Genomic DNA, 24,499 nt, shown 5'->3' with positions numbered 1-24,499 from the left:
AGCAAGATGAAGCATGTTTCCTGAAATACCTGTTCAGATAAAAATGGACAGTGCACAGAAAGTGTGGGTGAAATCTCACTGTTGCATTGTATCAATGAACAGAGTTGCCCTTTTGCCTGGCTCTCTACCTCTAGTGCCTTAAATCCTCAACATCTCTGGTATTTCTCCTCTAATTACCAGCATAAATCTAGATCCAAGTAAGTTGATGTACAGAAGGATGTGTGCTATCTCTAGATTCTAGGTGATCAAAGCTGATGGGGCATCAATCAATGCTTTAGGGGAAACTAAATTCAAAACCCTAAGGGAAGATGAGCATTCCCCATGGGGTGACCAATCCCTGGAGTAACTAAATCACATCAAAGAAACAATAGTAACTAGAGTAAGTATCACACGTCAGAGAAGCAAAACCCTCCAAAACCCCTAAGCAAATGAATAAACCTGACCCCCAGGACATGCAAATGCTCTAACAATTCCAAAGGACTTCTATCAGACTCAGACATAATTCATTTCAAAGGTGAGCTGAAATAATATAATTCATTTAAAAGATGAGCTCCAACAGCTCACAGTAACTATTGTCAGCAGGACACTAAACTGGTAAAAGCTTCTATCTATTGCTGAGGAGTAATCTGGAGTCTTCTTACCTTTTGCATGGAGGCCCTAAATAAAGAGATGGGAACTTGCAAGTAATTTTTAAAAAGACACAAAAGTCCCAAATTAAACAAAAAACAAGAGACATTTCCATGTAAGTCACGCCAAATAGAAGTCAAATATAATTAACTTTTGAACACTTCAAAACAAGCACTTGAGGACATTGGCTTCTTCATTAGGGTTAAGCATTCATTTCTTAGAGACTTCCATGGAATCTGCTGTGAAAATGCTTCTTTTTAAAGCAGACAAGTTTTATGACAGGCACAAGAAAATCTGTTAGATTCTTTATGAATTAATTTATGAATTAATGAATTAATGTATTTCTACTTAGTTTGTAATGTATAACTAGTTTCACTAGCATTTACACATTCTACTACTACTACAGGCAGCTGCCAAAAGGTTTCTGGTGAGTGAAATTTTATTGTTTAATATACAGCTGAACTTCAATGAAACAATGTTTCTTTACAATAAGCAGTTTATTTAAACTATGAGTATACCCAAATTACTCACATCGTAAAAATCTTAATCCATCAAAAATTCTTATCTATATTAATAAATTTCATATTAAGCAAGAATTAATACATATTTTTAGGTGACAATATACACTTAGCAAGTATTCTATAAATAGGTTATACCACTCTGGTTTGGAACATAAGAACTATAAAAGTTTGAAAAAATCATCTGTATATGACCTGCAGATTTGATATCTGCCTTCAAGAGTAAAACAAATCACAATTACCACTTGTATTCTATTTTAAAATATATCTTGAAAATAAATTACTGCAACCAATGCCTAAAGTGAACAGATCGCCTCCCATGTAACAAGATCAACTAAAATAAATAATTTACAATAAAAATTGTTGCTAGCACGAAATCATCATACAAAAACAATTATTGCATTTAGCTCTGCACAGAAAATAATACCTTTTCTCACAGCAATGTGAACTGCTATAGATGCTACATCTGTACTACCATCTTCTTTAAGCTGAAAACTGTAAACAGCTTATTTTGTGCTAGAGCTACAAAAGTATTATAATGCATTTATTTAAAAATATTTAGAGTAAGTTTATCTCCAACTAAATACTAATTTCTAAGAAACTGCAAATCTTAAGAATCTTCACATAAAAATCAGTCAGCTTGTAATTTCCTTTTTATTTTGAATTTTAAATACCAGCTAACTCTTCACAGATAGCATTTCTCCTTAGAAAAAGGGAATTGAGGAAGTTTGGGATTGTTAAAGAGGCCAGAGAATTAAAATAGGAGGTTAAACAGCAATGAGCCCCTCCTTTTCCTATCAAAGCTCAGGAATTTGCCAGGCCCGCTAAAATGGCACACCAAAAGTTACCATCACTGTCTCTAGACCTGCAAACACCAGCTGGAAATAACTCAGTCCTTTCGTACTCTTCTTTTGCGCACTGATTTCAGTGGACGATCTCCCATTCCTTCATCAGCTTCTTTCTCCTGGAGAAAAAATAAATTCAGCATTAACATTTTAAACTTATTTTGATTATTGAAACTGGCATGCTACGTTATTCCTCTTCCTGAATTCCCCAGTCATTTTATCACTAAATGCATCACTTAAGTGATGAGACATTTTTTCCACACTACTAATTGTCCTAGGGTGACGTTATGATGTTTGTATCCCCAATCGTGTGTTCTGTTTATGCTGGATATTATGTTCTGTGCCTTCAAGACTGGCTCTGAAGAGCAAATGTTTTGTTTTGGTTTTTGTTATCAGCCTGCTCCCCCACAGCTGGCAGGACACAGAGACATGGCAGTACATAGTGCGGCTCTTGCTTTTTCCTTTGCTCTTGCTTCTGCTTTGCTCTTGCTGTTTGCTTCTGCTCATTAGTTAGTTTAGCTAAACAGTCCAAATTTTTCCCTGGACTGTTTTTCCTTTCCCTTTCTGGAACCACTGGAACCACTGAAACCTGCTTTGGACTGGGAAACACCACGAGTTTGTGGTTTGTGGCCCGGAGCAGCTATCCCCAGCGCCGGAGGGAGCAACAACAGAGCGACCACTCCCAGGAAAGACTTTCTGAATTTGTCATCCTTTTCAGAGAGGTGAAGGAGTGTTGTCATCCGGTATTGTTCATTTTGTGTGCTGGGGGTGTTTTGCCTGTTAAATAAACAGGTTCTTTCCACTTCTCTCTGAGGAATCCTTCCCGAACCAGCATGGGTGGGTTTGCTTTCTGAGGGGGGCCCTTTTGGAGGTTTTCTCCCATATTTGCCCTAATCCATGGCAATGATTAATAAAGTGGGTAGAAGACTTTTCATTTCTATATTCAGAAAGAAGAGAGCTGTACGTTTAAACTGACATCAGAAATTTGTTTTTGCCCATGTCTTTGCTGGTTTAAAAGCAGTGATTTTTAAATTAATTTACCAATTTCCTTAAAGAGCACTTTTGCTAATTTTATTTTCGCTTCTGAAGTAAAATGCATTTGAAACATTTTAACTGTTGCCTTTGGAGAGCTACAAATAGAGCAAACTGTCCTTAAATCAGGTGTGGTGTTCCCAGTTTAAAAGCAAAGGGCTTACGCTGGCACAGGAAAAGCCTTTCCGATGTGAAATCCATTCTCGTATCATGCATTGCTTCCTCACTTTGCTGCATCACCTAATGGCAGGCACCTCCTTTAGAAGGAACAGCTGACAGAGTGTGGCCTAGCCTGAGTGAGGACATGGGGTACATGATGTGTTCCAGACAACTCACAACAGAACCACCTACACGTTGAAAACACTCAGAGAAAAGCAAGCCATGGCCTCACTGTGACACTGTGTGATGCCACAGACACATTGAGAGCTTGCTATTACTTTCATAAGGAGTCATGTGAATCTTAGTAGGTTCTGTATTGCTAGGTAAATGTACAAGGAAAAGAAAACTTCTTACAGGAATGAGAGAAAGTACAGATTAAGGGGTAATTAACAAAGACTTTTAGTGCTGAAACAACACAACCTCATGCAAGGTACAGTTTCCTAGAAGAGTTTTACATGAAAAGGGTTAACATTACATTAAACAACTCCCTTAACCTGGAAAGTGACTCATTTAGGGAGTGACAAGCACAAGATGATCAATGGGTGGATCTAAAGTGTTTCAGACACTTAGCAGTGTCTAAATGAAGAAATAATGAGTAGCTGACAAACAAGAAAAGCACGAATTCCATTATACAATGATATTTTATGAAAATAATTTAGCAGAATATCTGGCTGACTGGACTAATCTGCACAAGAAAAACGAAACTGCAGATGCTGTGTTCAAAAACAGTATTGTCATTTTGCTTAACACCTTATTTTGGAATAAAAAACCCCAAAACGTAACTGAAAAACTTAAGGCTTTTCTAGGTCTTGAGAAAAGGCTACTCAGTTGGAAGCATGTTCTATCAGTTGAAAAGCACAATGAAAACTGACCAATCTGCTGCAGCATCCAAATTTTCAAGACCTGCAATTCATTTAATAATCTATTAAAAACTATACTCCTGTAAAAATATGTCATGTTTAGAGAGCTGCCCAACCACTTCTATACTATACCTGTATTTATGCAGAGCATTTGACGTGTCTAACTGAAAGGAAAGCATATTTCTACCTCACAAATTGTTTTATGGCTCCACAGAAGAAAAACACTTGTAGGTAACTGAGCTTAGTCAGAAGTATGTCAGACAACGGCAAGGAGAAAGTAGGGAAAAATGCAAACTTACCTCATCTTCTGAATCAGATTTATTTGACCTATCACCTTCTTGACTTCCATCTGGAACTTCATTTTCTTCTTCACCTGGAACTTCATTTTCTTCTTCATCATCATAAATATCTTCACCACCTTCACCTTCAACTTCTGCAGAAGAAGTTAATTTTCCTTTGTAAACAGAACTATATTACAAATACACCATATCCAGACACACCAGTAAATGAAAATAAGCCAATTTCAGTCCTAGAATGAACTGCTTTTTCAGAATAACCCATAAAAACATCTCTATGATAACAGAGTAGAATTCTCATGAATTAGTAGAAAGTGGTAACTGCCAGACTTAATAGCCAATTTTAACACCTCCAACTTTGCCTCTTTTCATAACAGTCTGTCTTCAGACTTGTTACTGACTTAAAGGACTTGATTTACTTTACTTTAAAACTATCTATTGTATTGGACAGTTTTGAGAGCAGAGTCCAAAATAGGACAACTGAAAAAATTCTGAGTTAGACGGGGAAGTAAAATATTGCAGATATCAGTCATCCATCATGGGAGACACCTACCTCCTAAGGGCACATCCCCTTTTCAGCAGGGAATTCTTCTGACATACTGTTTTGTTTGATGGAGAAGCAGCTTTTTATTTCCACCCTTCTTGTGCATTTTTGCAACGCAGAAACTAGTCAAAAAAGCACTGTACTCCCTTAGTTCACTCAAAGCTTGTCCAGCTTGCACTACTACTGCAATACCAGTACCCTTTATAATACTTTCTATCAAGAGTAAACAAATCTTAAATCTCACAGAAAGGATATTCATCAGCATTTTGCAATTTAACAGTCTGCCAGTGGCTTTTTTAAAAACAGCAGTGAAGTAGTGCTCAATTCTGTCCTTGTCAGGTCACACCTACTTCTCATAAGCACTGCTTAGGTGTGAAAAAAATTGGAAAAAACCAAAAACAAATAACAAAAATCTGTACTCACATCAAATTCTTACTGTTGCATTTGAGTTAAACTGAAACAAAAGTATCCATACAAATTAAGAATGTAGTCACATATCAGACCAGACTTTCCTGATTCTTGGTGATGAAAATCTAGAAATACCTAATTTGTTAAAATATTCAAATTGAGGAAGTCAAATCTTTGTACTTAAAAGTTCCAAGAACTCTGGCTGCAATATAGCTATAAATTGAGCCAAACAGAGCTTCACTAGTTGTTATGAACTAAGAAGTTTGTTTTGCCATGCCAGTATACCTGGTTCATGTCCACTATGTCTCTATTTCTATTATCAAAAGGAGAAATATGACCAAATAATGAAGATTAGGTTTAGAAAAGACGCAGACAAAGATCTCAGTCCTAAAAACAAGCCCTTAATAGAAGTACTTGGCAGAAATTCACTAAGCCTTTGGTCATATTCTAATAAAGAGATTGGAAATTATAAATTATGCAAATCCAGCTCCTCCCATAAGTATGAATTTCAATAGAGGGGAAAAAGCCCCAAAGAAAAAATACTGCAGATATCATAAGCTGTAGAACACAGAACTGGAAAACTATACTATTTAAAATTATTATTTTAAGTTGAACCATTTAGTAATTTAAGCATTATTTCATATAAATAAATGTAGAACTTGACAAATAAGGTTCAGACTGTGCCCCTGAAACTCCATTTTGTGGCAACATTCTTTTACTTCCTGCAATATCTTTCTACAGGTCAAGCAGACAAATAGACAATGCCACAAAAATTAACATAGAACAAAATAAAACAGTAAATCCCATGGACAATGCCCTTCAAGAAATACTCTGCCAGCAACTCATTGTCACTGGTATTAAAGAAATCACCAGGTGTTTCTAAAATTTGCTGTTGTGCCACACTTCCTTTTTCTTTATTTTTAAATGGTCCCATGATACAATGTGGATTTCAAGTCACTCAGTATTCCACAGCTCAAAACCCCATTGCCTTCAACTCCAGAAAAAACAGAGGAGGTAATGATTACGAAGGAACCGTAAAAATCATAAGGAGACAACGATACTAGTAGAAAATATTTATGACTATGGATACCATAGAGAGAAATCTCAGAGGAAACTTGCATCTGCACCTGATGGAAGCTGGCATCCACCAGCTGGAAGTTCTACCATCAACAAGGAAGAAGAGGGAAGGAAACAGATAGGAGACATGACTTGCAAGTCCTGGCCCATTGCTTCCCTTTCCCAGTACCTGAAAGAGGAGCCTCCCTTCCCATCTTCTTTGTATTATCCTTTTTAAGTTCTTTTTTTGTCTCCAACATTTCTCTTCTCTCTGTAGCAAAAAGAATCAGGAAAAGGAGGCAGAAGACAAATTCTCTAATGCTTTCCAACATAGAGGCAAAAGAGCAATAAATTAACTGAATATTGGAACTGAGGAATGTCAGCCTTGCAACAGCAGCATATTAGGTACAACTACGATTTGCATCAAGACTGGGTCGAATAAAACAGAGTCTGTAATTCAGGAGCAAAGAACAGGTCGAGTGGAGTAAGATCAAAAGGAAAATGTAGGACGACACAACACTGAAATCATGTACCTACAATTTAAACTAAAGTAAAGAATGTATATAGCATAACCAGAATAATTAAATACCTTGGTAAGGCTCTCCAATAGCAAGGCAAATGGACTAAGTTTGGTGTGGCAAGCACTGTGCAAAATATGTACTCAATTCTGTCAGTAATGGCATGGGAACTGCTGATGATGAGTGAGCTTTTAAGTAGTGCAGACAGAAGCCATCTACACTCATGGAACATGGTGCAAAGTCAGACAAAACCCACCATGTTTCAGTCAGTAATACAAAGTGATGTCAGTACCAAGACAAAAACCCCAAAACATGAATGTCTGCTATGTCTGTAATTAGCCACACCAGTCCCCTGTTACTTGTTTTTGTTCTCACAAGGAAGAGTGAAATAAGAGGCAGAATCTTGCAGAGTTCTGAAGCTAAAAATTTTCTCATCAAAGTCACAATAATGCATTGGAAGTCAGGTGCTTTGGTTTTTATTCATTATGTAGACACAAGGAAATGCTAACAGCACCTCAAAGCTATAGCTGAGTAGTAGCCAGTAATCTTTGATACAGTAACATGGGATGATTTTATCCTTGGATTCTGGATATGGAGTCCAAATTAATTTCTCCCCTGGGCAGTAGGACATACCTCTGCAGGCATGCAATATGTTGCTAAAAAGCAACATAAAGGAAGCTGCAGACGTTAGTAGTTCAAGCCTACTGTATTTTCAAGTTTCAACAAGAGTAACTCAAATCAGTGACCAACAGAGTAGTATAATCCTCCCAGAGAGGTGTAAGCAGATTTATGTTAGAGACTTAAAGCTATTCCAGACACATTTTAAAGAATAAAGTGACTTTAACTGCTTCAGGTACTTATATGTGAATAATTAAAATGCGTTTAATATATGGAATATTTAGAAGGGACAACATATGTATCACTGTCTACAAACATTAAAAAATAGTGTTGGAAGCATGTTCATTTCTTGAAAGTGAAGAAATGCTGAGTAGAGCCTTACTTTCTGCTTATATTTCTCAGACCTATTAGCCACGGGATGCCACTCACTGGAAGTTACCAAAGACAAAAAAAGGCTCAGAGCAAGGCACATTTCACATAGTCTAAGAAAACAGGTTGTAATTACTGGCAATGTAATCCATGAACTAGTTATATTCATGTCTTTAACCAACACACTCTTACTCATCTTACCATCTTCATCAGTATCTTCATTTTCTTTTTCCTCTTCCAGTTCATCATCCTCAAACTCCTCTATCTCTTCTTTTAGTTCTCCCTTTGTAATTTGCTTAGATACATCAGGCTTTTTGAAGTCAATATATTCATCTGATTTCTACAACAAATTAAAAATCTATTTATATTTCAACTCCAATTAAGAATTAAACAGGCACTGTAAGCTAAGTAATACCAATGGCATATTAAAAGGGCACATTGTTGCACTGATGCTCGAGAGTTTCCAAAAAAAGTATTAAGAATAAAACCAAATAAAAATATAGTAAATTTCACTAACCTTTCCTGGCCAGCAGAACAACACACTTAGACCAACAGGGAGAGCTAAAGTTAAGATGTAAAGAACCCAGAGCCATGGGTGTTCTTCTGCAGCAGTCACCAACTGACTAAACATACCAGGCTGTATTTAAAAAAAAAAATAAATTAAAAGAATTGCATTTATATCCCTCTCTACACTTAAATAAGTTTATGAAGCATACTGTATACATTTATATTGTCCAAACCCCTTCTTTACCGTTGCTTTTTAATGACTAAAGCAATATTGCATTTCAATACCAGTAAAGTAACAACTCTACAAACTGCAAATAAGTGGCAGGTGTTGAGTAAGGAGGAACAGATGTAGAACTCCAAACACACCAGACCAGCCACAACTCAACTTTGTAAAGTAGTATTTGGAGTCTTGGCAACCTCACACTTTACACCCTTCCCAGCTACCATTTTTCCTGCACACTGTACTATCTCAGCTGAAAGCTTCGAAAGCATCAAGAGGCTGAGGAGCAATGCTGGCTCCACCTGTATTACCACCTTCTCTCCTTCGACAGCCAATTATTCACGGAGTAAATTGTCCTCCCAGTACAGCTCTGACTTACAGAGTAGAGACACTTAGGCAAGTGCCTGGTGCATCTCTGTAAGAGGGACATCAGGAACTAAAGGAAGTTTGAGAGGCACAGTGGAACAAGGGGACTCAAAGCAATTTTTGTGTCATTGGGCGTACAGGTATGGATACAGGTTCAGAAATAAACCCAGACGTATTGGAAAAGGGCAAGGTTGTGTGAAGAGATAGTCTTCCTGCTTGCATGGACAGATATGCTGCTGCTACTTGCTGACTCTGTGACAACAGCTGCTGTAAGGAATTGGCCACATTTGCCACCAAGCCATCGTGTCTCCCCCAGAAGAGTAGCCTGCTGTTGCCATTTAATCAAAGGGAACAGAAACAGGAGTGAAGGTGGAGCCCATGATCCCCTATGGCAAGGCAGATCCATCCCACAGCACAGGGAAGGAGGGAGGAAGGCTGTCAAAGTGCAGTACACAAACAAAATGTGGATGCACACCTAAACAGCCAAAGGCCTAAAATTATTAAACAGAAACAAACACTAGACTATTCATTCCTCATGGGAGGGAAGCATCAAAAGAATATATATCATGGATATAACCATAAGGGAAAATAGGGGGCGAGGGGCAGGAGGGGAAGTCTTTGAATATAATTCAGCCTTCATGCTTTCACTTGCTGTCAGGTACTGAATATCCAATATTACTGTGAACAGCAGAAGGCTTCACAGGAAGTCAATTTCTTACTAAGCTTTGAAGTAAAATGCAGTACCCTTTTAATGTCAAGAAAATATTCAGCTGGGAAAGGTGAAAAGCCGAACTACAAGACAGAAAACCTATCAGAGTTACTCAGCAAAATTATTAATTGCAGACAAATTAATACTCTGCCAGGTTGGATAGAAAATTCTTCCAACAGCACAGCTTATTTACTACTTTCTACTATCAAGAACATAGTACAGTTTATACCTCATTAGCACTTGCTACTAATTTCTTCAAGCCCCAGCTATCTGCTGCCCAGCGATCTGCTACTTCTTTTTCTGAACATATGATGAAGTTATCAAAGTAGATATCAGATGTCATAGACCACAGTTCTAAACCAATAGCACTGACAGCAGTCATCTTGAATGGGTGAAGATCTTCAAAATAGTCTGGGTTTGGTATTTTCCGAGGGCTCCAGATTCCCTGTTAATGGAAACAAATGTAATCACATTACCTATAGCTCACCAAAAGAACTATTTCTGAAAGAGATCTCAAAATAATAAGAACTTTTATTTTAGAAGACAAGCTGTAAGAGTGTAACCTATCTAAAACAGAACTGGAAATAGCCTGTAGGATTTTGGCAGATGAGTCTCAATTTTATGGTTTAGGGCAGACCTCCTAAGTAATTATTTTCCTTTTTACTGTAGAGGTTACAGTGATAACTGACTCTTACCAAAAGTGTTAGAGAAAATTTTAGGGAAGGAAAATTTAGCCTTATGATACCTGCGCAAATTAGAGCCCAATTTTGTTTACAAACCAGCTTAGGATCTTACCCTCCAAGACATCAGACTGAAGCACTCCCATAAATAATACAAAGTAACTCTCTTTAATATCCAGCTGATTACCTCTTATATTTGGAGGGGAATTAAATTCCCCAAAATTGATGCTTCCTGTAAAATTGAACTAGTCAGGCATTCTCCTTACTGAAAGGCTTCTTTTGTTAATATTAAAAAAAGACTAATTCAAAAGACTCATATTTAAAATCCTAATGTAATTCAGAATACAATCCTGAAGACCATACTAAATAAATGGTACCAATGAAAATTGTACAAAAGGCAACTTTAAACAAGTAAGCTGTTTTAATACCAGAAGCATTATTGTTTCCCAGTATACTTCAAGGGAAAAAAAGGTAAATTAAAAGCAAAAAGATCTTCAATTAGGGAGGGTATTCAGACTCATTCTAAAATATAAGTATACTGCAAAAAAGCCTAAGTAAATATCCTAATTTGACTTGCTTGCTCTGTATCTTTTAGCCATGACCAACAATTTGGCTATTACCTGATAATTAGGATTATCTATCATAGGTGCTCTCCATTTTCCTTTATACTTTGGATTATTCTTCATGGGACGCACCCACTCTCCACAACCTGGTGCAGCCTCACATTTTGCATTACGGATCTGAGGGGCTTCCCACTCCCCATCCATTTCTTCATCCCTAGGGAGAAAAAAAAAATACAAACAACTGCTTCAAGATCAGCAAAATGTCAAACACTGGCAGTCTGAAGTTAGGGTGTATTGTTGTAACAACCTCAGAACCCTGACCAGCTCACAGAACTTTACCAACAGTATAAACACTTCTTTGAAGGAGTGCTACACCTTTTTACTTAAAGGTCACATGTTCGTAACTACCACAGTATGACTGACTTCAATTACATTCCTGCCTCTGCAGACAGCTTGAAAGACTTCTACCCAGGATGCTTAGAGATCCCTTTTAGACTTACATTATGATTTCAAGTTATCAACTTAAACTGTAGCAAATTATTTCAAAGGGGACCTTCATATTCTGTTTTTACTTATGTATCTTCAGAAAACAAAAGGCAAGGACAAGTTCACGTTTTTATAAAAGCAGTTCCCCACACCAACAAATATTTGGCCATACCTTACACATTCCAACTTACTACCTCAAAAGACAATGAGATATGGACTGACTTCCCCAACTAGTAATCTGCCACACGGAACAGTCTTATCTGCAAAACACATTACCAATCTGCACTTACCAGTCCTTTGGCTTTTTTGCATTAGGGTCTGGAACATACTGTGGTTCACCATCAAGCCACCCCTCAGGCTTAACAGCATCAGGATCTTCTATTTTGGCAGGTTCGTCTTCATCCCTTTAATTACAGACTTATATTAGAAAATACAGTAGCCTGACTTTGGACCAATGTTTGGACCAATGTTCATTTCAGACGACTACAACTGGCATGAAAGAGATGATTTTCAAAACCACAACAGAATAAGACTCACTGATCATGAGCATGACACATATAATTATCTGCTTATAAATAACTGGATTATATTTACATTGTTTTATAGTGCTATTTAGTCCACAAATTGCTGGTATCAAATGGCAGGTGTCAGTCAGGTGTTCCCACTGAGGTTTCCATACTCTTCCTGAGTTGCCATAAGAACAGTAGTTGACACAGAAGTAGAAATTCATTGTGCATTAGGACTATATGGTAGAAAAAACTTATTCATGCGTAGCAACCTTAGTTACTACTTGCAACCATGCAAGGCACAAAATCAGCAAGTAACAATTTTATTTGTCTCCTTATGCCCACCTCAGATATATTGTCAAACTTCAGTGCTTTTAGTGAAACGTATTTCAATTGTCATTAGTAAACCCCAAAATAAAACCAGTCAAATCTTTCAAGTAAAGAACATGTATGTAAAACACATGGTAAAAATGAAAATGTTCTCCTTACCAGTCATCTGGTTTGACAGCATTTGGATCAGGTATTTTTGGTCTCTCATCCCAATCATCAGGCTTCTTATCAGTAGGATCCTCTATTTCTTTGGAAGGATTTACTGGAGGAATCATATTCTCAAGAAGACTTCCTTTACTAACAACTGTTTGGTCGATTAATATTTCAAACGTGTCATCTGGTTTCAGCACTAAATTGAAGAAATTTATATTGAAGAACTAAGGGAGCCATTCAATTTTACAGATATATTTAACCAAAACTATAGAATAAGCACAGACTTAATCAAATAACAGCAAACAGGATCCTCACTAGCAGAGGAGACAAACTCCTCACTCAGGCACTGGATCTGGACACAAAACATTGCTCTTGAGGGAATGTATGACCAGCATCAGATCCCCAAAGATTAAACTTGAAGAAAATTCAATTGCTGAAACACATCCCAAGAAATCTTTCAAAAACCTACCAACACGGCCAAAATTCTTTATGTTTTTACTTCAAAATGTTTTTCATGTAATTCAATGTTTTTACTTCAAAAGCACAGACAGTGCAAAAAGAATCTCTATCCCAAAAGGCATCTCTGCTACTAAATTACAATCTCACACTTGAAAGCACGGGAACACAAGAACTGTACCAGTAACATAGCAGAAGGATCAAAGCAGCATTTTCTATCAGGTTCTAACCTCTAACAGCCACACTGCAAATGCTTAAACATTTGAAGAGAATTTCCTGGATCTTAGCAAGTGTGAGTAACTGAGAAGCCAAGGTCACAGAACTGAACCGTGTTAGACTCAGTATCCAGATGCATCCAGATCTATTTCTAATTAGCACTTATAAATGTGCTCACTGGTTAAATAGCAGGTTCAACTGTCCATTTAACATAATGAAGATTACTAAGTAAAAGTAATTACTATTACACTTTTATGCCAGTTTTCTAAAAACAGGTTAAAAAAACCACAGTAACAGTCTTGTAATAGTTTGATAATATCTAATGATGGCTTTCCAGCCTGAAATTTTCAACAGCATTAAAATATCCATAAATGCAAAAATGAAACCCCCATTTCACCTTTAGATAAAACACAACTAATTTTTAAACTCCTGTTACCAGTCACATAAATACATTGGAATCACATAGCTCTATGGAGTCTGTTTGAATAACTGTAACAGAATAAATGCAATTCAAGTTTAAGTACCTTGATTAATAATTTCTAACAAACAATCCAAATACAGAAATGCATGCATTCCTTTATGATGAGATTCCTAAAATTATTAGGAATTAGGACTTATTATCTAAAAGTGTAAGTTTGCTGTGGCATACTACAGCAATCTATTTTAGAAAGCACTAAATTTTCCCATGGCACAGCACTTGAACATGCCTTCTGTTATCACTATTCAGTGAAGTTCATAAGTACAGTCAATTTGGCTGGATTTGCAGCATGCCACAGATTAGCCCATTCTCTGACTGCTATTCTTTCTCAGAAGTTAGAAAAAGGGGATAAAAATTAACTTTTATTTCTCTGTACAGTTCACTGGTACAAGAAGAGTTGTCATATGAATTAAAATCAGCCCATACTCATTCACTTCAGAGTCTGTGCTGACCTGCTTCAGATGCAGGTGTTGGTGAGAACTCTTAACATGTGGAAAAGAGTGGTGTGTGGCATGTGACAGATTTAACTGAATTTGTATGAACCCTGACACCTTCCCAGAATATTGGGCAGTTGTACATTTTAACATCTTTCCCAGTAAAAATAGTTTCATTATAATACTTACTGAAGGCATTTTTTATAAGGGCTAGTCAGGGCTGATAAGTTTTTTCTGTAACTGAATATTAAGCTGTAGCATCTGAAAGCTACTTTATGTCCTGCAGTTAAGCCCTGTCATTAAGCCATTTAACTCAAATCGTTAAGCAACCACCACTCAGAATTAACAAGCCATTACAAACAAAGACTCAATTACAAAGCTTCTGCAGAAAAAAACCACATTTTTCATCTCTCCTTTCCAATATAAGACCTGGAATTCCATTTTTAAGAATTTAACAATACCAAGAGTATACAGATGTGTCTTCTTGTCCAAATAGAATTTTTTTAGGTCTACATCAGGACGTTCAGCATGTTTTTCATCATATTCTCCAGTTTTAGGATTCTTATGTCTGAAGATAAAGTGTAGTTTGTAATCTTCTCCACATTTATCTGGTCCAAACATAATAGTGTAAGGTGTTTTGTCAAAAAAGTATTCCTGTAGAAGCAAGAAAGCTGAGCATGTGTTATACTGGACATTTTATTATGTCACTTTTGGTATTCCTTTTTCTTGGCATAAAGCATAGTTACCTATTTCTAAAAGGTAAATGAAAAGTGGTAGGGTAAATTATTAAAGGAATTCAACAGTCCTCTGGAGTAGCTGGGTGCTCTCTGTTTTCAGGGAATGGACTTACTCTCAGTCTCTTTGAGAAAGATGAATACCTTTATATATTTAGACTTTATCCTTATGTTAAGTAAGAATGCCTGTTACAAACCAAAGCACCCAAGTATTTCTCTCCCTCTAAAAACATTACACTAAAAGGTGGAAGGGAACTGGTTACTGCTCTTCATAACAATTTTATTTTCCAATAAAGATAAACCCCAGGATATTAATATCCAGTATTTTATAAGTATCTTTTTCTCTCCGCCTTAAGTAACAGCAACAAACAACCCTGAAAATATCAGATAGAGTTATTCTCCTTCAGAGTATGCTGCATTACACAGTTATGTCAGTATCTTTTAACTATTTAATGTTTTCTGTATTTGGAATACACAGTAATATGCATGTGCTGATCAGTAAAATTGTTTAACAAGTTATGAGTTAAGATGCTATGCTTTCTATTAAAACAGAAAGTCATACTAAATGTACACAAAAGTCATCTATCCTGGATATAAACACCACCCATGGAGAACCAAGCTGTTCCTCAAATGAACAACTGATAGCAAATATTAAGCAAAAGGACATACCAGATTCAAGTCATTGCTACTGGAGAGAAGTTTAATATATGCACCACCACAGTCAATGCCTTTTTGAAAATTCACTTCGTATCTGGACAAAGAGAAAGTGACAAAAACGTTCTATCAGAAAAGTATCAGAAAAATATGAATAAACTGGTAATCTGCACTTCTAATTATGAATATATTAAGACTGCATATTAGTACCTACTGTCAAAACACTTCTATGTAAGCAAAATGTTTTAACTTACTAATAAACATCAAGTAAAAAATCTGAAGGATTACTTACTGAACAATCAAAGGTTTATCATCAAAAACAAATGCTTTTGCTAGCATTGCTGATATTGCATGATACTTTGCCACTGATTTTAACACTAATCCTCTGTCTCCAGGCATTGCGTTTTCCTTCAGCTCTTCTACTTCCCATCTTCCTAAAACACACACACACAGTCTTTGAAAAAATGCAGTCTGAATAAAGAAATCACAGCCTTGTTGAAAGCAAAGAGTTGGCAACAAATAAAGCCTAGCTGCCAAAGTAAGGCAGAAAGTTGGCATCTGATGTCAATGATGTTATTTCTTGTTCTCAAATTTAAAAAAATCTATCAGTAAACTTTATTACTGTAGACCTGTAGCTTTAGGTTGTGGTATCCTACAATGGCTAGAGGAACAAAATATTTCTCCAGATTTTACATTTACTTCTACCATCAGTTACATAAAAAACATTAGTCACAAAGCACTGTGTAAAGCTAAAGACCTGCATAATTACTTTTTTTCTGCTTACATAAAATTAAAATCTCTTGATTCAAATCTAATCACAGGGTAGATCAAGTTCCCTCCTCCTCCCCAAAGTCTTTCCAAGAATTATCAGATTTGGTACAAAACAAGCCTAGAGCTTTGAAAACAGAAGATTCTATATTTATACATTCTCCAAGTTTGGGATAAATACAAACGTGCCCAATATCCAAAGAACAAGATCTCTTCTAAAAGGGCAGTTACATTTTCTCAGAGACTAACAGGACAAGATTCACTGGGGTTTATTTTTCCAGGAAAGAACAACACAAAACACCCTACTTTTACAATCCGCTGTAATTCTGAAGAATGCCTGTGTCAATGTAAAAAAGAAGAAAACAGCAGGAATTCCTCAGCATGTAATTTAGAGAAGATTCCTAAATTGTGATGTGCAAATGAAACAGTGATTTACTTTTATTCATCTGAAGTGTGTATTAGTAGAAGTTGTTAAGGAAGGGCAGATATGCAAGTCAATAACAAATTCCTACTTTCTTCTAGCCTCATAGACAGGAAGGAGGAGAATTCTATCCTCTTCAATAGGAAGAAACTAAGGCCAAACAATAATGCAAGGCAAAACAATAAGACTGGAAAAAAGAATCAGAAAGTAGTTCAAAAATGTATCTTTACCACAGACTTTATTAAATGTTGAATTTTCTGACCTCAAGTAAATAAGACTGTTATGACATTAAAGACAATTTTTTATTTAATATGAAGCCAAGCAATCAGAGAGACCTCATTTCTCATAAGCATCTCACCTGTGCAGGTATCTCCTCAGCAACTTCTTAATTTTACCAATTATTTTTGGTAACCACTAAATTTAGAATCATCAGTTCTACTCTGTTCTGCAAGTTATGCTTGCTTACCACTTTCTATTAATATAATAGATTTCAACTGACATAAGAACAGTAGCAAATACTTCTCTGTTGCAGTAGAAACTTGTTCTCTTCTCCCCACTCCTCTTGAGTGAAATAAAACTCAGGTTGCAAAATTATTGGTGCAGATCACACATCTGCCAAAATTTTAAGCAGCCAATTCTTGGCTAGGAAATCACAAGTGCAAACTGCAATGATTAGACCATCAGTACAAGTTTCATTATTACTTTCCAAATTTGTTTTTGGCTACTCTAAGACTAAACTGTACAAGAACCACTGAAGAGCCCTACATTCAAGCACAAGCAATCTGAAAAAGTATTAAAAAAATGCAGTTTTAACTTTCTTGTTTCAGAGGATATACCAAGAGACCAAGCCATGAATCGGCAGAAGGTCAGATGGAGCAAAATGGAACACAATGCTTTAGAAAACTGTTTAACAACTGAAATTGAAGTAGTAAATCTCTCTCTGAAATCACAGGATTTCAGAGAAGACAGTTCTAAAGAAACAATACTCATAAACAAACAGTATTAAATATTCAGTTTCCAAAGGGTATTCTGGTATCATCCATGGCAATACATTGTTGGAATGACAAAAAAAGTAATCTTCACACTAAATAACCCAATGAGCAACATTTCACATTTTAGTTTCAGGATAACAGTCATTATACAAACTAATATTTTTGACCTATGCCATCTAGATATTCAAAGACAAGTTCTGTGTTATTTCTCAAGGAAATGGTAGTTATTTCTCAAAAAGCAACAGAACATCACAAACTAAACAGTGGAGGTAAACATTAAAGCTACTTACCATCATATTTAGCAATGTTATCATCCATGTCGTCTTTCAGAGTTACAGACAACACCCACCTAAAAAAAAAATTGTACTGGTCATTGATTTATCTAGGCAAACCTGTATTATTTAACAAACAAAGGAAAAAAAAAGCTTTTGCTTCTAGGCTGTGAACCTGTAATACTCGATTTATCTAGGCAAACCTGTATTATTTAACAAACAAAGGAAAAAAAGATTTTGCTTCTAGGCTGTGAACCTGTAACACTGATTTTGAGTCAGCATCATGGAATTGCATGTAGCTCTAAGAACATGCAAAGAAAAATTAAAGGAGAGTAATCTAATACAGCATTTCCTAAAAATGTAAATGAATAGACAATTAAAAGTCTAAAGTAATTAAATTTCTGAATTATTTAATTCTGAATAAACTTCAGTTTTATATACAAATTCAGTTTGGCACTTAATTTTATGCATTTAATATAAAAAATGCACAGAAAATAGCAAGTTTCAAGTATAATACCTTCAATAGAGGAAATAATACCTTTCAATAAAAAAGAAAAAGAAATCAGCCAAAAGAGTCTTAACTTTATCTGACAGTAAGAGTACATATGCATAGCAAAGGACAAAAGGGAATGTAAGTGACAAATGCAAGATTCCAACTGTACTGCACACAGGAGATCCAACAGGGCAAACACACTCCTGATCTCCTCGATTCTATGAGGAACGCAAACTTGGCTATCTCATTAAGGGTATCACAAGATATGCACAGTCTCCACACAAAGTGTTCCTCTGGAAAGGAAAAACAAGGGCAGTCCACCCTCATCTGGACATACAGCAGCTCTATCTGGAGCCATGCACAGGAATGTCTTAAACCAACAGCGCTGCTGAACTCTTTATTGTGTCAACCACAAGAATACGTTCTAATGATTTATTCTGGAAAGAACTGTTTTCATTCAGTCTGAACTATCCTCTGCATGGAGTGATTCAGGGATGAATACCTTCTCTTTTCTGCTTGAACTGCAGTCACATTTGTTCACTGTTAACAGAGATGCTGGAAAAGTTTCACAGTATAAATAGCAACCTAGATCCTCGGCCTACCAGGAGAGAGACCAGTGAGGACACAAAACATCTCTACAAGTCATGTGAAAAATTTTCAAGGCCCATTCTCAAAAAAGCTACTCTATTCTTACCTATCAATTTATACCTACTCTTTTCCACACTTCAGGGAAGAAAGTAAGCAGCATGCTGCCTCTCTCATAAAACTTTCTTCCATACTCCTTAGCCTTATGTAAATTATGCAAAGATGGACCAAAAAATACCAAGCATTGTAGCTAAAACTCTGAACATTAGATTTAATACGAAGACAAACTAATCTTCGAACAGTTCTCAAAAAAGCTAGAAGCTTGGATGAATTACCTCATTCAAGTACCCCAGTTAAATCTTTGCATGTGTTAATCAAGGTTTTCAGTGGTTTGTTTGTTTTTTTTAACAACCATTATCATCTCTTCTATCTAATATTTTTTTCTGTCATCACAGGTGTTGCTTTTGCACTTAACATTTAGAAGTGACACACACCTAAGATCACATGAAAAGAAAGAGTTTGCTACTGAAATGTAATGGCACTTCACCTCTCAGCTAGTGAAACCCAACTGGCTAAATCTTTGTATTGTTTTTCTTAATGTCCACAAATCCAGAGTTTATTAAAAGCTTCCTTAAAACACATGCAGAAAAGTAATATATCTGAAATGTCAAGTGTCCAACTTAACATTATGATGTATTTGGAGCAAGCATTAATAGTCTTCCAAATTCTAATCCCCATAAAAATTATTTTTATAAAGATAGTAGCAGAAAAATGAATACAAAATAAGTCCTGCCACTGTAAGTTAAACTGCTGAAAGTAAAAATTTATTTTTAAGATGTAAGCTTACCCTGATAATCCTTCATCAAAGGTTTCTGTAAAATACACTTCCCCAGTTGGCTTTGGAGTCTGGTACACAACCTAAGAAATATGTACAGATAACATATCATAATAAACATAAATTACAATTGAAATACACTCTCCTATTTCCAGAAGTAATCCACCCAGGCAGACCAACAGATATTGTTCATTAGAAATACCTAGCAGCATAAAACCACTTCTCCTCCACCCACATTTCAACAGTTTGTGTGCATCCCTCCAACAGTGAGCAGTTTCATATCTCTGAATTTTAAAAGTTGCTTCCTCTATTCAAAGCTCATAACTAAAGCTTTGTTACATCTTCTGTGAAACAAAACCCCAAAAATTTTTATGAACCTGCACCAAATCTGCTTCCTCCCTGTTTCTTTCTTTATATGTTTTCCATTCTTCTGTTTTCCCATCTATTGCCTGCATCTATTTTGAAGAATAGCATACAGATTTTCTGGTAATAAAGACAGTGTCAAGAGGCAGCTGTGACTGATGAAATCAAGAAGCTGGTCGAAAGTCAAAGCCTCAGTGAGACCAAGGTGCTTTCTATTTACTTCTTTAGAAGCGGCATGTTAGGATTTGCAACAAAAGGTTTTGTATCTAGATTGAAGAAAAACCTTTTTCATGACTATTGACCAGAGGCAGGAGATTTTACATTTGGGCATAAGAGATTCATTCATTAAGTTTGCCCTGTATGTCACATATAGCAAGCAAAAAACTCAGACTGCCATACTTGAGACCCACTCAGCTGTCAAATGCAGATTAACTTGCTCTAGTTATAACTATGTGTCTTGTATTTAACCAGCTTGAACTAAAGACTTCTGTAATCTTACCTCTAGAGAAGATTTATCTCTGTCAACATCAGCTTCTTGGGACTTCTTGTCAAAATTCTCCAGTTCAACATCTGCATCCAGATTTTCTTCGTTTTCCATTCCTGAAGTCACTGAGCTAATTATCAGGACACCCAACCACAGCCAGTCCCACTGGAAGTGCATCTTAGTTATCTAAGAAGAATTGAAAGTTTAGAATTTAAATATAATTTCAACGATATTAACAATATTATTTCAATTTTACCCCAGACTTTATCTAAAAGAGGAAAAAATCCTATTAAAATAATGAGAAATAACTATCAAAAAGTGTTGTCACTATAATATTACCTTAATTTGCTTTTTTAAATTTTTTTTTTTTTTCTCAGACTCTCTTTTCCCTCCTGTTTTCCCTATGGAAGTGCCTGTAGCATGTTGTTCCTTTACCTTGCCAAATCTAGCAAGAATCTGACTGCAATATGTATGCTTTTTAAGAACTAAGCAAGACTGCTTTTATTTTCTCATTCGTAAACAATCTGAACAAGTAATTAAATTGAATCAGTCTTTACAATGCAGCAATAAGTAACATCCCTTTCATTAGGAAAAATTACATTATAGATTTAGAATGTATTATTATCCACTGCCAGAACTGCATTTGTATTTGCCCCTACTACCAATGACTACGTTTAGATAAGTGCAGAGTGTATACTGCCTCCAGCTCTAAGTGCCAAAAGAAAGTGTAAAATAGTTTCAGAAGAGATTTTCTGATTAAAATTATTATCCAGTAATTTTCAAGCTTAAGTTAGATAGAGCAAGAGTTTAAATGCACATACCTTTCTTATTTTAGGGAAACCTGAAAATCTTTAATCTGTGTAAGTATGAATATGTCAATAGCAGAAAATTGCCCCAGCCCTCAATCTAATCTGCTGTGAAATGATTATTGCCCAGTATTTTTTGCTTCACATCTGGAAGACATACAAATCCAATTTTATGTTAGAGCATCCAGTGGTTTGAGGAAGCGCAGTATCGAAAATGCCTATGCAAGCTTCCTCAAAGGTCTTGCAAAAAATGTGGTTTTTTAAATTATTTTGTCTGAATTTGTAAACAGAATGAAGACAGATTCTAGACACCTCTGCACAGGTATTTATAACTTGTTTCTTACTAATTTATATTCACAGTAAGCTTAAGTAAATGCTGGTATTTATTTTTCTATTTTAAGACATTTTCAAGCCTTGCATTACTTGTAGCCAGTACCAGTTAAAAGCTCTGGTCCTGAGATACCTTTTGCACCTGAGAGAGAGTAGCCATGCTCTCAGTTACATCATCACTCCTTAGAGATTAAATTGTTTACCACTACAACTCTAAATATCCCAGCAATTATAGATACTATCTTATATTGAAAGCATGAGTCTCTTTCTTTCTTCCTTCCTGGCTTTATCAAATTTGGTAAGCAATTCAAACATTGTAACTGCACCAATTATTTCTGTAATTATTTCATCATTCATTTTTTAACACCTGCAAGTTTTATCAAGCAACAAAAATATAGATGAAACTGTATCAGGGCTTTATTTCTTTTAAGATCTGTTAATTTAATATAAACTGCACTGATTATATTTAGAGCCAAAATATAAATAAAACACAGGATTATCATAAAGAAGTGTTTCACACACTATTATTTTGTCAATACTAGGAAATAATCAAAAACCTCTTTTTTTGGGACTAATACCTATTTTCCACAAAACTACATTAATCATATTACAAATCTTTTTTTCTCCCCCACTCCTATCCACAATTCCTGCCATTCTTTGCGGGACCTTACAACCTTGCTCTAAGATGGTGAGTCTGGTTCCTTCTTTTCTTCAGGTAATACATTTCAGTAGTTATCTACAAATTTTACTAGTGTTTTGTATTAAGACTTTTTTTTTAATTTAAAACTAGAAATACTGTTAATTCTTTGACCTCCTTAGCAGTTCTAGAACTTAAAATAATCTTGCCCTGAAGATTTAAAGTGACTGAGTTTATCACAGGTGATTATTTAATCTTACGGTGTATGTTTGAACACCTTTGTCTGAGCACTGTCAGTTTTACCAATCCCATTTTCTTGTTCCTTAACCATCACATTAGGACAAGTTCTCAAAGAATTCCACATCAATACCTTTGGGACTCCTTAGCTCCTAGCTGAAGTGTCAAATATTAACCAAGTATCAGACTTGCATTTTTAGCATATAGCTTGCCTACCTTACCTTTGCTAGTTTGTCATGCACATGGTCTCTGCTTCCCGTAAAGCAGAATGAGAGGTACAACTTTCTCCTCCAGTACATTTCAGGTGTTTGTGTATGATCCAAAATGCTTTTCACTTACATAGCCAAAATTTTACTGTAATTAGCCCCATTCACTTTTCACTTCTGTTCCATATACAGACTAACACAGGCATCCAAGACACACTAGTACTCACCTTTCCAAACAGCTCCCTTACAAAATTTCTGATGCTTTCACTTTGTTCCCACTGAATCTTACCACTACTCCCTCAGGACTGCCCTAGTTGTGAACAGCAGGTGAGGAGAGACCTCCTGGCGTCCCTTCCCACCTGAATGATTTGATTTGGGTTGCATGGTGCAAATGCGTCCACCTCTGTACCGTGGTCTTTTGTGTACTGTGTACATGCCGTTAAGTTAGCAGCATCATTATTCCATCTGCTGCAGAACTAAGTAAGAGGCCAGGATCTTTTAGATTACTAACTTTTTTCTGGACTTTGAAAACGGTTATGCCTTTTCCATGTAACTCTCAGAGTTCTGGATTCTCAAGCAGAAAGGGAATGAGACAGGCATTCTCATTCTGAAATCCAAAGCTTCTGCATCCAGTATCAACACATGGGCTTTTCATAGGGCCAAATATCAATTACATCCAGGGCCATGAAAAGTGGAGGATTTTTTCACACACCCCTTCTTCCAACCATAACCATGAGCTGCTTTATTCCTCCCCCTTTCTGCTACATTGGCATCAACCTGACATAAGACAACATTCAGCTGTAACTGCTTCATGAAATGCATGCAGGAATTCCTACACAACTTGGATTTTTTCCTTCATTGGGTGTGAAAACTGTACCTCCCTTCCTTTACCTGAGATGTTAAGCACCCTGCGCTGGAATGGATGCCGAATGTGAAGTTCAGCAGGTACTCCAGCCGCAATGCTGCACTCCCGCAGGTGCCTCCAGATATTTTGCTGCTACAGCGAGCTCGACTAAAACCTTCAACAGGACCTTATTTCCCGATTTTAAAAGCCAGACCTCTGGGTCAAACGGCCGTCCGGTGTTCTGTCAGCACCCAACACAAACCTGCTTTTTGGGATACCTCGAGGGGAGAAGGAAGGCCGCCACGCCGCTCTTCTCCTGCCCGCCTCGGGTGCTGAGCGCCCGAGCCCTCCCCTGCGGCACCTTCACGCAGCTCCCCACGGCACCCTCGAGACCCGCCGCAAGACAAGGGCGAGCCGGGGGCGACACCGCCCACCGGGGACTGAGGAGAGCGAGGCGGAGCAGGGCAGCCACCACCCCCTCCCCTCCGCTCGCCTCGCCACACGGGATCCACACGCACCTCCCGGCGGTGCGGCGGGGCTGCGCGGCTACCGCTTCTCCCGGCCTGGTTACCAAGCACCGCGACGCCACTCCTCCCACGGCGGGCGTTTGCCGGCGGCGGTCCCGACGCTGCCCGGCCCGCGGCGGGCGGTTACCGGTGGTTACGGCGGCGGTCCCGGCGCTGCCCGGCCCGCGGCGGGCGGTTACCGGTGGTTACGGCGGCGGTGCCGACGCTGCCCGGCCCGCGGCGGGCGGTTACCGGTGGTTACGGCGGCGGTCCCGACGCTGCCCGGCCCGCGGCGGGCGGTTACCGGTGGCGGGAGCCGGAGCCGGAGCCGGGCCCGGCCGCTCGTCCCGGCGCATCCCCGGCCGCGCACGCGCACGG

At 37.3% G+C, this 24,499-nt stretch overlaps 1 protein-coding gene across 3 annotated transcripts; it reads right to left on the bottom strand.

The window, feature by feature from the left end:
• Positions 1–24,499, bottom strand: CLGN (calmegin). 3 transcript variants are annotated; one of them, XM_041411910.1, is made up of 16 exons: positions 24,134–24,499; positions 20,571–20,741; positions 19,721–19,791; positions 17,814–17,872; positions 15,635–15,776; positions 15,358–15,439; positions 14,416–14,608; positions 12,377–12,566; positions 11,672–11,785; positions 10,953–11,109; positions 9,882–10,097; positions 8,368–8,487; positions 8,052–8,190; positions 6,536–6,616; positions 4,341–4,474; positions 1–2,109 (listed from the first exon to the last, which is right to left on the bottom strand). In XM_041411910.1, exons 2-16 carry the CDS (start codon positions 20,730–20,732, stop codon positions 2,035–2,037), a joined length of 1,935 nt encoding a protein of 644 aa, XP_041267844.1. In that variant the 5' UTR covers positions 20,733–20,741; positions 24,134–24,499; the 3' UTR covers positions 1–2,034. The 3 variants fall into 3 exon arrangements, with proteins under 3 accessions (XP_041267844.1, XP_041267845.1, XP_041267846.1); XM_041411911.1 differs by having other exon boundaries at positions 24,187–24,499; XM_041411912.1 differs by lacking the exon at positions 24,134–24,499 and adding an exon at positions 23,663–23,675.

This window comes from Onychostruthus taczanowskii, unplaced genomic scaffold (genome assembly GCF_017590055.1).
Source record: "Onychostruthus taczanowskii isolate IOZ18803 unplaced genomic scaffold, ASM1759005v1 scaffold38, whole genome shotgun sequence".
Lineage (NCBI taxonomy): Eukaryota > Metazoa > Chordata > Aves > Passeriformes > Passeridae > Onychostruthus > Onychostruthus taczanowskii.
Note: the sequence above shows the minus strand (reverse complement) of the source record. Positions and strands in the feature narration are given on the sequence as shown.

Excerpts from the sequence above, each read along its gene's own strand:
- CLGN (XM_041411910.1), bottom strand. The coding sequence starts at position 20,732 with ATGCACTTCCAGTGGGACTGGCTGTGGTTGGGTGTCCTGATAATTAGC. Across the intron at positions 15,440-15,634 it reads GATAAACCTTTGATTGTTCA|ATACGAAGTGAATTTTCAAA; the intron begins GTAAGTAATCCT and ends CTCTTTGTCCAG. Across the intron at positions 12,567-14,415 it reads GACACATCTGTATACTCTTG|TGCTGAAACCAGATGACACG; the intron begins GTATTGTTAAAT and ends TCTTCAATTTAG.